The sequence below is a fragment of the Pseudopipra pipra genome, chromosome 5 (assembly GCF_036250125.1).
Source record: "Pseudopipra pipra isolate bDixPip1 chromosome 5, bDixPip1.hap1, whole genome shotgun sequence".
NCBI classification, from domain to species: Eukaryota; Metazoa; Chordata; class Aves; order Passeriformes; family Pipridae; genus Pseudopipra; species Pseudopipra pipra.
This window is the reverse complement of record NC_087553.1, coordinates 73,418,399-73,433,247: the sequence shown is the minus strand read 5'-3', so window position 1 is coordinate 73,433,247 and position 14,849 is coordinate 73,418,399. Positions and strand designations below refer to the sequence as shown.

The window sequence follows — 14,849 nt, the reverse complement described above, 5'->3', positions numbered from 1 at the left end:
AATTTTAAGAGACTGAGTGGTGCAAGGAATCAATCATGCTGCTCTTTGGAAAATCACCAGGCTGGTCCTTGGGTCATTAGTTTTCCCACGTCATGGCCATTTAGACTTTATTACTGCTAATAGGTAGGCAACCCCTTTCTCCTCAGTCACCTGAGATTCCCAGGGGAGTTGTATCTCTCTTCAGGATGATGTTTTCTTGGCTGTGAAGTGAGTGGAGAGTCGTCTCATGGTGAGAACCCAGGGGAGGGAGGAGACCCAGAGCTCAGCCTGCTCTGTGCTTGGCCACCTGCCCTTCGTAGATGTGGCTGTGACAGCTGGCACAGCACAGCTCCTGTGTCTGTACTCCAGGCTGGACCAGCACGAGGCAGCTTTGATCTGGAAGCCCCAGAGATCCTGTTCAAACAGGACCATTCCGGGCCAAGGTCTCCCTGGAAGGATGTTAATGTCAGACCAGGGCTGGCTTCTTCCTGCCAAACTCCAAGGGCTGCAGAAATGCTCAGCATCCATCTGGACCTGTCCCTGCAGGCAGGTCCCTGACCTTCTCTAGGCTTCAGTCCTTCATCCAGAAGAGCAGGATAATAATCCTTCTCCAGCTCTGGTGTCTCAGACAGCAAATACACAGTTGGGTTGACATTGGCAGTGCAAACAGCAACTCTGGTTGATGTTCCCAGCATGAGCCTTCTGCACCTCTCTGGCTTCCAGGGAATATTTGTGCTGCACCGTGGGGCACGTGTGTGAGTGATGGAGAGGAAAAGGGTGCTGATTTATGACTCTGCTGTGTGATTTCTGCTCTTTCTACCAGCATCTTTTCTTTCAGGAGGGCTCCCTTTGTGTTGGTTTTAAGTAGAGAGCTCAGAAAGGGAGGATTAGCAATTAAATAAGCTCTGATGATGGCATGGTCGTGAAGGGGGGAGGAGGAAGGAATACTCCATAGTAATGTACTTTTGTTTTCTTTTTGCTTTGCTTGTAGGACAAAATCTGCCAGGGAATTGGTGTTTTGAAGAATTTTACTGCTTTTAATCCTGTTCCCTTGGGAATACAAACCTCTCTAATCATGTCACCGGCCATGTGGAAATGGACTTGCCTGGTTTCTCACCTCCTGCTGTCCACCACAGTGTCACCTCTTGCCAGACAGCAGCCACCCCATCCAAAGAGGCCCTTCATCACTTTCACTGGAGAACAAGCAGAGGGAAACTTCAACCACTTGGTGGTGGACGAAAGAACTGGGCACATTTACTTGGGGGCCGTCAACAGGATCTACAAACTCTCCAGTGACCTGAAGGTCCTGGTGACCCACGAGACTGGTCCTGATGATGACAATCCCAAGTGTTATCCGCCCAGGATAGTCCAAACCTGCAACGAACCCTTGACACCCACCAACAACATAAACAAAATGCTCCTCATAGACTACAAGGAGAATCGGTTGATAGCCTGTGGGAGTCTGTACCAGGGCATCTGCAAGCTGCTGAGGCTGGATGACCTCTTCAAGCTCGGGGAGCCCTTCCACAAGAAGGAGCATTATCTCTCTGGGGTGAATGAGAGTGGCTCTGTTTTTGGAGTCATTGTTTCTTACAGCAACATGGATGACAAGCTGTTCATTGCCACCGCCGTGGACGGGAAACCGGAGTATTTCCCCACTATTTCCAGCAGGAAGCTCACCAAGAACTCCGAGGCGGATGGGATGTTTGCATATGTCTTTCATGATGAGTTTGTGGCCTCTATGATCAAGATCCCCTCAGACACCTTTACCATCATCCCTGACTTCGATATCTACTACATTTATGGCTTCAGCAGTGGCAACTTTGTCTACTTCCTGACTCTGCAGCCTGAGATGATCTCTCCACCTGGCTCCACCACGAAGGAGCAGGTTTATACCTCCAAGCTGGTCCGGCTTTGTAAGGAGGACACAGCCTTTAACTCCTATGTGGAGGTGCCCATTGGCTGTGAGAAGAACGGGGTGGAATACAGATTGCTCCAGGCAGCCTACTTGTCTAAGGCTGGAGCCATCTTAGCCAGGTCTTTGGAGGTTGGCCCTGAGGATGATATCCTCTTCACAGTCTTCTCCAAGGGGCAGAAAAGGAAGATGAAGTCCTTGGATGAGTCTGCTCTTTGCATCTTTGTCCTGAAAAAGATCAACGACCGCATCAAGGACAGACTGCAGTCCTGCTACAGGGGAGAGGGGACGTTAGATCTGGCCTGGCTCAAAGTCAAGGACATTCCCTGTAGCAGTGCGGTAAGTGAAGCCCCTGAGCACCCAAACTTTACCTCCTTGTGTGCTTACAGGTCTTGTCTTCAGATAACCAAGTTTCTCAGCCATTAAAACAGGGACCAAGGAACTGGGACTGCCTTGTCCCAGTCCTGGCTCTGCCTCCAGCTCACCACACCACCTAATTTAACTGGTTCATACCTCAGTTTGCCCATGGACAAGCTAATGAAGGTATCAACAAATGTGCTGTGTTTGCTGATGAGCTAAACCAAGGGGCCTGGAAATCTTCAGGAGGAATTTGCCTGTTGTAATTACTTCACTGTGCAAATCATAGGGGTGAAATAATTTTGACCCAAAGCACAGTTTTGGCTCAAACCTAAACCAAAACAGGACCTAGAGGGTGTCAACGGCTTCTGCCGTCTTCTGTGTGCACTGGTGTAGTTTTATTTCCCTGGGCTGGAGTTGAAGCAGGATTTATTCAGGGAGCTTTGTGAAGCCAGGGCTTCATTTCTCCTAGGGCTGAGGAGCACTGGTCATTAACCATCAAAGCCCCTCTCCTTCTGGTCTCCAGCCAGCTCCGCGTCGCCTCTGCTCCGAAAAATTAAGGCCTGGCTGCAGATCAAGGATTAAATACTGCAAGATTTAAGGGCAGGATTGGGGAAGAGGCTGGTCGAGCTGACCTACAAACGGTCTGAGGAAATTGTCTTGGTTTATTCTGTCGGTTCACTCGAGTGTCCTGGTAGGAATGTGCCTCAGCCCCTCCAGCCCGGGGCTGGCTTTGACAACAGGCACGGGCATGGGCGTTAGGGCCGGCTCTGAGCCGGGCTGGAAGAGCTGCCTATCTGGGCTTTGATTCCCAGTCTTAATTAGCTCTTTCAAGTGAGAGGCAAGTTCAAGTCTGAGAAAAGGGAATATGAGGAACACCAGAGCGCTTTCCTGCCCCGTAATCTCAAGGCAGGCAGGGCTCAGGATGTGGGGTTGCCCTTTGCCAGGGGATGCTGCTCCTTGGCAGGACGAGGAGGGACCAAGAGGAATGCAGGTGGGAATTTCATTGCAGGGAGACTGATCCTGCCTTACTCTGCCTTAATTCCCCTTTACACCAGTGTCCTCAGAGTCCTTGCTTGACCTTGCATTTCATTCTCCCACACTGAATCCGTGGAGAGACAAGTCCTTCATTTTAGTTGGGATCTCCTGCCTGGACCCATAAAGCTCCCAATGGAGTGTTGCACAGGGAGAAAGGCTGTGCCCAAATCTGGCTTTGATTTTTTTGTTTAGCTGCAAGGCCTCTGCACATTCAAAGAGCTGCCTTTAGATTTAAGCTGGGAGCTTCCCACTGGAGTTTCTTTCCTGGGCTGCTAAGCCTCTCCATGCATTTGCATATCTGCTCTGCTTGTGCTCCATACTAACGTTTGCAGTATTGGACCTCTCAAATTAGGAGGTTTGAAACCTCTCAGTCCTGGCTTCTGTGGCTTTAGACAGGAGCAAAAAGGCCAACAGCATTCTTATGTCCCTTGGGGTGAGTCCCAAACCAAGAAGACTGATGTCTCAGACTGAACTTGGAGGGACCAGACTGCAGAAGTGGGAGAGAGGACAAGTAGCCAAGAGCTGGGTGACACAGTGGGGAAAAAATGTTAGAGCATATTTGGGAGAGTATTTCTTCCCTGTGAATCAGAGATGCTAATGCTAAGCTGGAAAAGAACCTGGAGATCCTTGAATTAAAAGAAGGGAGTCTGAAGAGTGTAACTAAGTAGGCTGTCCTCTCCTTAAATGAGCCTACTTAGAGCTGCTGGCAAGCCCTGCCTGAGATCAGCTGTGCTGCCCGAGGGAAGAGGTATTAGTGACTTGGCTGCTGCAAGGGGTTGCAGAGTCCAGCAACTAAGCTTGGAAAATATTTGATGGTTGGTGAAGTTTTTTGGAGCCTGGATATGTGTCTGTGAGGGCCCTGTTTCCTTCGCTGATGTCCTCTTGCCAGCCAGCCCCCAGTGCTGCTGCTCCGCCTCTCAGCAAATGTGTTCGGAGCAGCTCTAAAACCAATTACAAAGCCATCAGTGAGACTTTTCCCTGGTTTTGTGTGGATGTCAAATGTTTCCCTGCTGGTGCAAATAGAGGCTTAACCTTCCTGAGATCCAGGCTGGAGCTGAACTTCAGCTTTGCTGCCCTACCTTCAGCAGCTGAAATCCTGCATGTGAACAGGTACAGCTGATGTGCCCAACACTGAGCATTTTAAATTAAGAGAGGAGAGATTTGGATTAGATTTTAGGAAGAAATTCTTTACAGAGAGGCTAGTGAGGCCCTGGCACAGGTTGCCCAGAGAGGCAATGGCTGCTCCATCCCTGGAAGTTCAAGGTTGGACAAGGCTTGGAGCAACTTGGGATAGGGGAAAGTGTCCCTGCCCATGGCAAGGGGTGGTATGAGATGAGCTTTAAGGTCCCTTCCAACTCAAACCATTCTATTATTTCGTGATTCTTTGTGGTATTAACTGCAGAGTTATGGAGCTGGATCACTGCATTATCCTCACCTCTTGGTGCCTGGTCAGGTCTGGTTTTTAGTAACAAACCTTCTTCCAATTTTTCTAATATTTCTGATAGAGCAATAACTGACTCAAAGGGGATCCACATGTTATGATTCTTCTGCTCCTGCCTTGATGTAATGCTTGCTCAGGGCCACTTCAGAGCAAGAGAAATCTCTTGGAGACCATTCCCAGCACAGCTCTCCTAACCTGCAATATGCACACAGATAATTACAGGGATGTGGGAGAACAGTGCTCTTGGCCCTGCTGGTAGTAGAGTCTGTAGCTTCTCTGGTCAGGCAGTTTGGTTGCAGCTGATCTGGGAGATTTGAGGTGGAGCAGGACCTTGGTAAGCTGAGCTGGACAAACTGTATCTCATGGTCAACATGCAGCGGGAGGCTTTGGGTCCCCAGATGCCCTGCAAGGCTGGATGTCCTGGAAACTTGCCCTGGCCTGGTTTGCAAACACAATATGAGGGCAAAGACTGAGACACAACTGTGTAATGAGCCTGTGATTCCCCTGTGCCAAGTTCCTGTGCGTGTTGCAGATGTCGGTAGTGTGATAGAAGCATTTGCAGAATGGGAAAAGTAAATATCCAGAGATGAACGGAGAATCCTCGATGTTCATTCCTCTCCTATCCCTGTGTTACAGCTGTCCTCCCTGTAATCTTCAGCACAGATCGGGAAAAAATGATAGATTTTTATGTCTGGGCAGTTGATTTGCAAATTGGTGATGTTCACTCAGGTGATAAATGGTTTCAGGTAATATCTCTCTGCAAATGCAGGATAATAGCTAATATTTAAAGAGTACACTTGACCCCAAACGCTTAAAAATTCATATAATCAGAGAAAAATGAGGCTGGGAAAAAAAGGATTCTTATGAGGTCATCTGATTTGCCCTTCTGCCCTACTTAAAACATTCCTGACAGATGTTTGTCTCACCTGTTCTTAACCTCTGGCGACAGAGGTTCCTCTCTCTCTCCCTGTGCTGTGAGGAAGCTTTCCCTCATGTCAAATCCAAATCTCCTCTCTGGATACTGAAGCCATTCCTGCTTATACAGTCAGAGGGCACCTTCAAAGCCTTTGACACATGAGGCTCTTGTTATACAGTCATGGAAAAGTAACCACTGCAGTGTGGTTGGTGCACGAAAATGTGTGGAGCAGTGGGGACATGCAGGGTGTTGGAAGAGGGAAGGGCTGTTCTCAAGGGGAAAAAATGGGCTTCTCAAAGCAGGAAACAAACTTCACGTTGGTTTGAGAAAGCTTCATGGACTTTGTAATTGAGCAACCTGCTCTGTTGGAAGGTGCCCCTGCCCATGGTGGGGGGGTTGGAATGAGATGATCTTTAAGGTCCCTTCCAACCTAAACCATTCTGTGATTCTATGATTTCATGGTTCCATGATACAGTTGGAATGTACTGGATTTCCTAAAAATACATAATAAAAAACCACAATATCAGAGGAGGATGGAGATATAAATGTGTCCTTTTTGTATAGAAATTGATCATTGGGGGATTTGTTGATTATCATTACTATGAAATAGGACTAATAGGTGCATTTTGAAGCCCAGTGAGAATTCCATTACTGAGATGCTCAGCAGTGGAGGCAGGGGAGGCTTCCCCTCTACCCCGGGGAGCAATCAGGTGAATGGCTGTGTGGGACATACAAACATGGATGGAGAAGAGGAGGGTACTGGAGACTGACCCCAAAGAAGCACAAAGGTGTCAAGGGAGATGGAGAGAAGAGGGAATCCTTGCTGGACCTTTGTCTCACAGTGAAACCCCAAACACAATGTGCTATTGCCACGTGCTCCTTGCTGTCAGCTTGGGAGCTGGTTGCATCCCAGGGCTGCTCTCCTGGGAGATCCTGGTCTCCTCATCAGCCTGATGTGTCTTGCAGCATCACCTGCTGCTCTGCAGCCTAACAGACTCCAGTCCCTGAGATGAAAAGGTGTCACCTCCATCGCTGCAGCTTTCGCCGGATACGCAGCACAAATATCTGCCTGATAATCAAAGTGTCTGTCCCCAACTATCTCCTGCCTTCTTGCCGGTATTTTCTTTTCCTTTTGGCAGGAAATGGAGTTTGACTGTTTAAATTACTGTATTCAATCTCTTCCTGTTTTTCATGGCAGCGCTGTCACTTGGAGGAGAAATGAAATGTTTTCAGAGCCGACCGGCCAACAAAAGGCCTTGTGTAAAGAGCTGGGCAATATTTTCCCAATGCTTTGCTAACAGAAGAAGATGTCTGGGACCCATGTCACTGTTTGGCAAGTGACTTGGCTGTAAAGGCTTCCCATGCTTCTGGTGCCTGAGTGTGTAATTCCGCAAAACCTCTTTTGAAGATGATCCCTGAGAGTCCTGCATCTTCTCCATACATCTCTTCCTCAAGTGGGCTCTGCTCTCCTGCTCCCTCCTGCTTTCCCTGCCTCGCCCTGCCCATCCTAGATGCCCATCAAGCAAGCACTGCTGTTGGGATGGGATTTAGCTGAATGCAGGAGGAAGTTGTGGAGAGCAGATTTCTGAGTAATCCTTCCATGAATGGTTTTTGGGCACATTTGGATGCCAGTTGGGTGCACAGGCATTTTCCTTGGGCAGCACGAGCACCTCAGCCAGGATAAACACTGGGGCTGATCCAGGGGCTCTGTTCTGCTCCATGTTACCAGGTTAGGAATGGCCTTTTCCAGCTCAGGTAATAGAAGAACTTTGTGTGTGGGATGGGACGGTCAATTTGGCTCCTGGCAAGGCCACAGTTGGTGATATGGCCAAGATTTTTCTATAAACAGCCTATTTCATGATTTTCCTCTTCCTCCCAGGGCTTGGATTTGCCATCACTGGTGTTAACAGGACACACTGAACCTCTGAGACACCAAGATGGGGAGCAGCATTATGCTTGCTTTACAGGAGGGTTGGGTAAGGCACAGTAAAACATAGCCCAGGGACTCCTGGATCTTAGTGCTGTTCCCAGGAAAAGGGAATATCATCCTTGCTGTTGCATACCCCTCTAGCATGGTGAACAGGAAAACAGGGTCATCCTGAAAGAAGGATGTGGGCTGGAGCTGCTGGAAGGAAGCAGCGTTACAAGGGGGAAAAAATCACTTTACAATAAAAAGTACAATAAAATCAGGAATTGTCATCCCTGTCATTTCCCCCATCATTTTCCCACAAAAGGGAAAGATGAGGGCAAAAGGGAATGTTAGCTTTTGCTTAGTTCTTAGGAAGGAGATCCATGTGTGGAAGGAGATCCATGTGATCCTGGTGCTTTGATTCTTGCACACACAGCCCCTGCCTGTTCCTCTTGGCAAGGTCGATCTGTAAGTGATCCTGACACTTTCCCATGGGAATAACTCCATCACAGGAATGAGCTATTGGTTTTGTTATACCTTGTAGTGTCCCTGCTTGCCAGTTGGGCTATCCTAAGTCATCCTAAGTGTCAATGCCACTCGTGCTTGCACAATAGGTCTTTTTGTTCATCTCAGCTGGATGGACAAGAGTTTTAGGTACATGTTTTACATACATGTCTTTACCCCAAATTATACAGACTCCTGTTCCCGATCCAAAGGGTTCATGGTCAGTCAAGGTCAGTTCTTGGTCAGGTTCTAACAGTGTTTTCTTCTTCTTTGTCTGAAAATGCAAATAAAGAGCAGGAAACCCCCGAAAAAAAATGACAGAGTGCAGTGTTTGGAAAGGCAGCACCCTGGGAAATACGGTAATGCCTCTCTGGGAATGCCCACTGGAGACTTGCAGACGGAGCAAACAGGCCTGTGGCTGCCAGATCTGTGTTTGTATAGTTGGTCACATCAGTTTGTGTTGGATGGAAGTGTGTGTGTGTGTGTGTGTGTGTGTGTGCAGAGCGTGTTGTCCGACGGACTCGCTCAGAAACTTTGATAAGAGGTGACAGGGACACTGGAGGCTGGAGAGGGTGGAGGCTGAGCTGAGGAGGCAAGAGGGACAAGAGGTAGAGCCCCGTGATTTGTAGATCTCCCCCATGCACCTTCCCTCTCCTCATTTCTCCATGTCCAACAGGCCTGACCATCATCTCCCCTGCAAAACTGGACGTGCTCCAGGATGAAACACATTCCAGCAGGGAGAAATGTCATGTTATCCTGCCACATGAGCAGCTCAGGGAGCTCTCCCCAGTGACACAGCTGGGGTTTCTCATGATTGTTGTCAGGGGTGGAAGTGGCCAGGGATGTCTGGGGCCCTGCTCCTCAGATGGAGAGCAGCTGACTCCACAGCTCCGATGCTCCGAGCAAGGTCCTGGCCCCTCTGAACCAGAATTAGGAAACTCTCCCCACCTCCTCCCCTCTGAGGTGAGCAGCAGGCTCATTAATTAATTAGCACTAAGCCATTGAGCAGCGTGCCTGGTGTTCCTGCTGGAGACACTATGGCTGGGATTTAATGGAGTTACAGGAACATCTCAGCAGTGCTGCATGAGCACCACAGGGCTTCTCCAGCACCTCCATGAGCTCTTAGTTCAGCTGGATATGGCTGCTGGCAACACCCCAGTCCTCCAGACATCCTCAAAAGCCCACCATTTATTCAGGTGGGGATGTATATCCCAACCTGGTGAGAGCTCCTTTGCAGGGGCTCCTCAGGCAGCACATGGATCATCTTCTCTTTTCCATTGGTGGTTACTCCTCCTCTCATGTGCCTCCTCACTGCCTTCAGCCAGCAGGGATAAGGACATTTCCCTGCCTCTGTAAAGTGCTCAGCGCTCCAGGCAGGAAAAAAGTGGATTTGGAGGCTCTGGAGGAGAGAAAAACAAAAACTCTTAATCCCCTACATCAACTGCAGCTTGCACTTAAAGGCTGTAAAGCAGGGCCTAATTGCAGGAGAGGATGATTGTATTTGAGGTATTAAGTAGGTTCCTCAGTATTAAACACCTGTCCTTGAAAAGAGACTTCCAGATCAGTGGATGCAGAAATAATGCTGGCAGTAATTAATTACCCTCTTATCATCCCCCACCCCCATCTTGAAACCTCTCCTTCCAAGATCCTCATTGTCCTGGGAGGGGGAGGGAAGTACACATTCACTGGGAACAAAAATACACACGCACTGGGAAAAAACTCCTTCTCAAAACTAATTATTTAGTTCCTAAGCATAAAGCAGGAGGCAACCCTGTGCCTTTAAGTGGCCGGGTGCCAAACCCTCTCACAGAGCTGTTCTCCTCATGTCTGGGTGACCCTGCTCACACAGAATGCTCATTGAGGGCAGAGCAGGACCCAGGGCCACGGAGTCGCTGTTGTGTCTGAGATATTCCAGGCTCAGCTCCCTCCCCCACCACCATTCCCATCCCTGCACCACGTTGGCTCTGTCTGAGCAGCTCAGCATCCCTCAGCATCACCCCCAGGTCCTGGTGGTCCCTCAACCTGAAGGTGAACAGGGTGCCAACTTCTCCACCACTGCCAGTTGGGGCCAACTTCTCCACCACTGTGCTTTTGCCACGTGGACAATTAGATTTTGTTTCTGGGAACTGGTCTTTGCTGCTTCCCCTGCCAGCAGCTTGGGCTGTTTTCTTCTGTGGTCGAGCCCTGCGGTCGCCTGTGGCTCAGCTTTGCATTTTTGGAGGGCTCCATATGTTCTCCTCTCATTCTCCTTCCACGCCGGGAGATCAGTGACTCCGCAAACCTGACCTCGTGTTGCCTCTCCAGGAGGTTGCCTTGCTGGTCAAGGGGAACGCTTGTGCAAGAGGGTTTTTTTAAAAAAAAAAAACAACCCAAAAAAACCCAAAAAAAAAATAAAAAGGCAAAAAGCAAACCCCAGATGTCCTGGAAGAGCCAGAAGCAAAGTGACTCCAGCTCCCTTGGTGAGCATGATGCTATTTAAAGCACCTCCGGAGCGGGGACAGCCGAGTGTGGGAGTTTGGACAATGCCCGTTCTGTTGAGGAGGGGGCCAAGGGGGTGCTGGATTCAGCACTGCTTTCTGGGATAAATCCTCTGCAGACCCTTTTTCCCTTGCCTGATGCAAGTGTAGCTATCGGGGTGAAACACAGGGCAGGGTCTGTCTTAGTGCTTGGGGAACCAGCAAGGACATTTAGCCTTTGGGAATGATGTGATGGGCATGGCTATTTATTTATATTCCAGGAAACATGGAAGACTTTCTTTCTCTCTGAACTATTCATGTTTCTCTACTTACCCAAATTCCATGGATAGGTCCCCGTTGTACCAGGTAGGATAATACAGATGTTGGAAGCAGTGTCCTGAAGAACGGAGATGGGAAAGGCTTCAGAGAGATGTCTGAATCACATCTGACCATATTTCTGCCCCAGACACTCCCAGCCTGGCATCTGCATGACTTTGGGATGTAGTTTTTGCTCTAAGTTTGTTTTAGAGGCATTTTATTAACACTGTCCCAATCTTTGGGTAATATAACAACAGCTTTGGGATGAAATGTGGTGTTTGCAGAGCCAGCATGGACCTGGCTGGATAGATACGTTCAAATTCAGGATAGAGGTGGGGACCTGGGTGTCCTGGACACATCTACCTCCATATCATTCTTCTCTTCAGCTCTGCTTTGTTGCACTGATAAATGCCTGTAATGGGATGAACATGTCTTGCTGAAATGCTGATCTTTGTTGCACCTTTCTCCTGCAGAAAACTACACAGTACCTAGGACTTAACATCTCCTTTGTGTCACCAGCCCCCTGTTCCTTCAATTTAGGGTCCAGTAATCATTGCAGCCCCAATATTTATGGTGCAGATTCTCATAATATGTGGCTGCCTCATCCCTGGAAGTGTTCAAGGCCAGGTTGGACAGGGCTTGGAGCAACCTGGTCTAGTGAAAATTGTCCCTGCTCATGGCAGGAGTGTGGAACGAGATAGGCTTTAAGGTCCCTTCCAACCCAAACCATTCTATGATTCCATATTTAAGATATTTAAAGAAGTATTTGAAACTAAGAAAAGCAAGACACCTAGACAGATATGCAACTAAAAGACAAAGACAGAGGGACCTCTGTTTCCTCCATGCAGTATTGGAGCTGCTATAGCTGATAGAACATGTGGGTGACATTAGATCAGTAGGAACAACATCGTATTTTCCCTGTTTCAATGTCATTACCCCGTCATTGTCAGTGTTCCAAAATATAATAGGATTTGTTCAGCTGATTTATCCTGTAAACAAGCAATATTAGCCAGGCACGTATTTAGACACGGGGAGAGAGGGGGGAGAGGCAGAGCGAGGGAGTTTGCAGAAGGGAATAATAAAAATTTACTCCTCCTAATGAGGGAATGACCCAGCACTCATGGATGGGCTGGGGCTGTTGGTTGGGATCCCGAGCCAAGAAACACAGGGCTGTAATTGTGATGCTGTCCCTGCTTCCAAGGGCTGGCTGCAGCCTCCCACTTGCACCATCCCACTTTCAGATGCGGGAGGAGTTCGAGCTTAATGGCTTGAGTGAATTTACACTCGCCTGATACAAAGTGCTCTGAATTCCTCAAGTACCGAGATCTGCCCAGATAGCAGCAGCAATCGGGGAGATTTTTCTCTTCAGACCTCGAGTGCTTTGGTTTGTTGTTTAAACTGATAACGGGGCTTCTTTAAATTCATTTTCTGTGGGATGGTAAGCCCAGACACGTCTTGCTTCTGCCTGATAGGGATGCACAGCCCTGGATCTCCGTTATTTGTTGAGCAAGCCAAGCTCTCACGAGCACATACATCCCATTCATTACAGCACTTAACTTACCTTTGCAGGACCACGGTGAGGCTTAATTAGTGTTTTTAAGGGGCTCTGGGCTCTCCGGGTGAAGGTGTTGCTTGCATGCAAAGCAGCGATGTTGTTTCATTTATACGGCTCTGTTGGTGCACGTGGCACTTTGCAGCCCCAATGATAATTTTGTCTGTGTAACAAAATAATAATTATAAGCAATTGTGATTCAGTGGAGAATCGCTGGTGGTGCCGGCGTAGGGGAGGCAGCTGGACTCTGTCCAGCAAGGTGCTGGTGTGTGTCACTGAAACAGGAACGAGGAGTGCCAGAAATGCCCCAGAATTGTCGTTTAAGCTCTTTGCTGCAAATAAATAGAGGTAGTGGGTCAGGCACACTGTGAAAGGGAGGACAGGTCAGCAGGAGAAGGATCTTGCACCCTTCAGCATTGCATGCAACAGGCAGTGATGATATTGTTGTGGGGACCTGAGGAACTCTGCAGTGTATCTGCTGATGGACAGGAGAGTTTGTACCTTGGGGAAGGGTATGTCTCTCTTTTAGAGGTCTCTATTGGATGGACGTGCCTGAGGGAAACCCATGTTATGGCAAGGATGTTCAGGATTGCAGGGCACAGCTCATAGAGGACCGAGCTCCAATCTCTCCTTACACCTCTGCCACCACTGCAGTTGAAGTTTCTAGAAGCTTGATATGTAGACAGCCTTTGGTTGATCAGGAAATTTGACATACTTTAGGATTAAATGCAGCACCTTCTCTCAGAGATGTCTCTCTGCTTACACAAAAACCCCTTTTCACCTAAGGTTTCCCCTATCTGTGACTCTTTCTCCCCCGTCTCAGCTACAGTAGCACCAGGAAAAGTCAGTGCTACTGTGCTTCAGGTGTGTAGCACAGCTTTGCCGCTGGAATAAGTTCTCGCAGAAGAGCTCTAGCAGCTTATTTGATCAATACTTCCCTTTTGAAAAATCCCTAAATGCTTATTTACCCACTAGTCCATGGCAGTTTCAAAGGCAGAGTCTCTACACTCAATAATCTGTCTCTCTCTTTTTTTTTGGGGGGGGGGTGTGTGTGTGTGAAAAATTCTAAGTGAATTTTTTTAAAGCACCGATCTGAAAGCCACTGAGATTATATTCCTCTGTTTATCCCTCAGTGCCTCATACATATGATCCTCTGAGCCAGCAAGGGGATATCTATGGGACTGCAGGAGACCTCAGCTTCCTTTTACACCTTTTGCAGTCACAGTTGCTGCTCTTCAGGCCACGTCCATCCTCCTTGTTTGTGGGTACAATTGCCACCTGTGACAGGATGAATTCCAGTGACCTCTGGGATCTGATTTTCACTCTGCCTGCAGGGGTTGGGATGCTGATGCTGAGATGTGGAATTATGGTGATGCTGGAAAGGTTTTGAAGGGGTAGAAATATAATACACAAAAGGGAGATTTGGCTGACACAGTGATGGTGTTTGAGATGTGGGATGGGAAGAACTTCATGAATGAGAGTGTTTGTGCTGTCTCAATCTGACTTTGCATTGCTGCTGAAGGGACTGTCCCTCTTCCCTTCCTACATCAGACCCTTGGGGTCTAATTAAGGCACTTAAAATATCACTTAAATTACAATATCCAAACACAGGGAGCGCAAATATCCCATTGAAAGATATTGATAGGAATCCAAGTCAGTTCTGCACCATGCCCTGTTTATCTTGACTTGGTGAGAGTGTTTCTCCTGGAGAAACTTGGAGGTGAAGTTGACACCGGACCTGAGGAATCTGATGTAGCTGGTATCAATCAGAAACAGAGATTCATTAACCTGCTGGTCTTTCAGGCTGGATCCTTAATTACCTCTTCATTTGTGGTGGTAGGATTGTGTTCTCTTCAGGTGACCAGGAAGGGAGTAGGTGGTTCTGCTGAGGAAGGTGTTTCACACTTGATATCCACGATGTGCTTCTCTGGATAGTCAGTCATGGGCTTTCCATCATGGGGGCATGAACTATTTCCCTCTGATCACTGAAACCTAGAATGGCTTGGGTTGGAGTAGACCTTAAAAATCATATAGTTCCAACCTCCCTTCCATGGGCAGGGACACCTTCCACTGGACCGTGTTGCTCAGAGCTCCATAATAAGCCAGTGCTGCTTCCAGAGCAGAAATGCTGCTGCTGACCAGTCCCAGGCAACATTTCTGGGAAAAGTAGGAACCAGAGTTGGAGAACAATCCATGGGATGAAAACTCTTGGCAGTTGCAGCTCTGTGGCTGTGACTGAATCAGCAGATGCTAAATTCTGGGGTCTGCATCTCTGAGGTCTGAAGCAAGAAATGCAAAAAGCAAACTTATTGCCAGAATTGCTTAAAGATCGTAATACTGGGGTCTAGAAAATTTGTAGGGGTTCACTAATGGATTTGCCTTGTACACATCTTTTGGCACTGTAATCATTCAGCAAACTGTGACTTAGAGGATGTTAAATTTATAGCACAATTACTTTTATACA

General features: G+C 48.1%; 1 protein-coding gene across 2 annotated transcripts in view; it reads left to right on the top strand.

The window, feature by feature from the left end:
• Positions 1-14,849, top strand: part of PLXNA4 (plexin A4) — a 445,892-nt gene that overhangs the window by 26,275 nt on the left and 404,768 nt on the right. For both annotated transcript variants that reach the window (XM_064656587.1, XM_064656588.1), the window contains exon 2: positions 971-2,233. In XM_064656587.1, coding sequence (XP_064512657.1) covers positions 1,055-2,233 — 1,179 coding nt within the window. In that variant the 5' untranslated portion in view covers positions 971-1,054. The remainder of the gene's footprint in view (positions 1-970; positions 2,234-14,849) is intronic.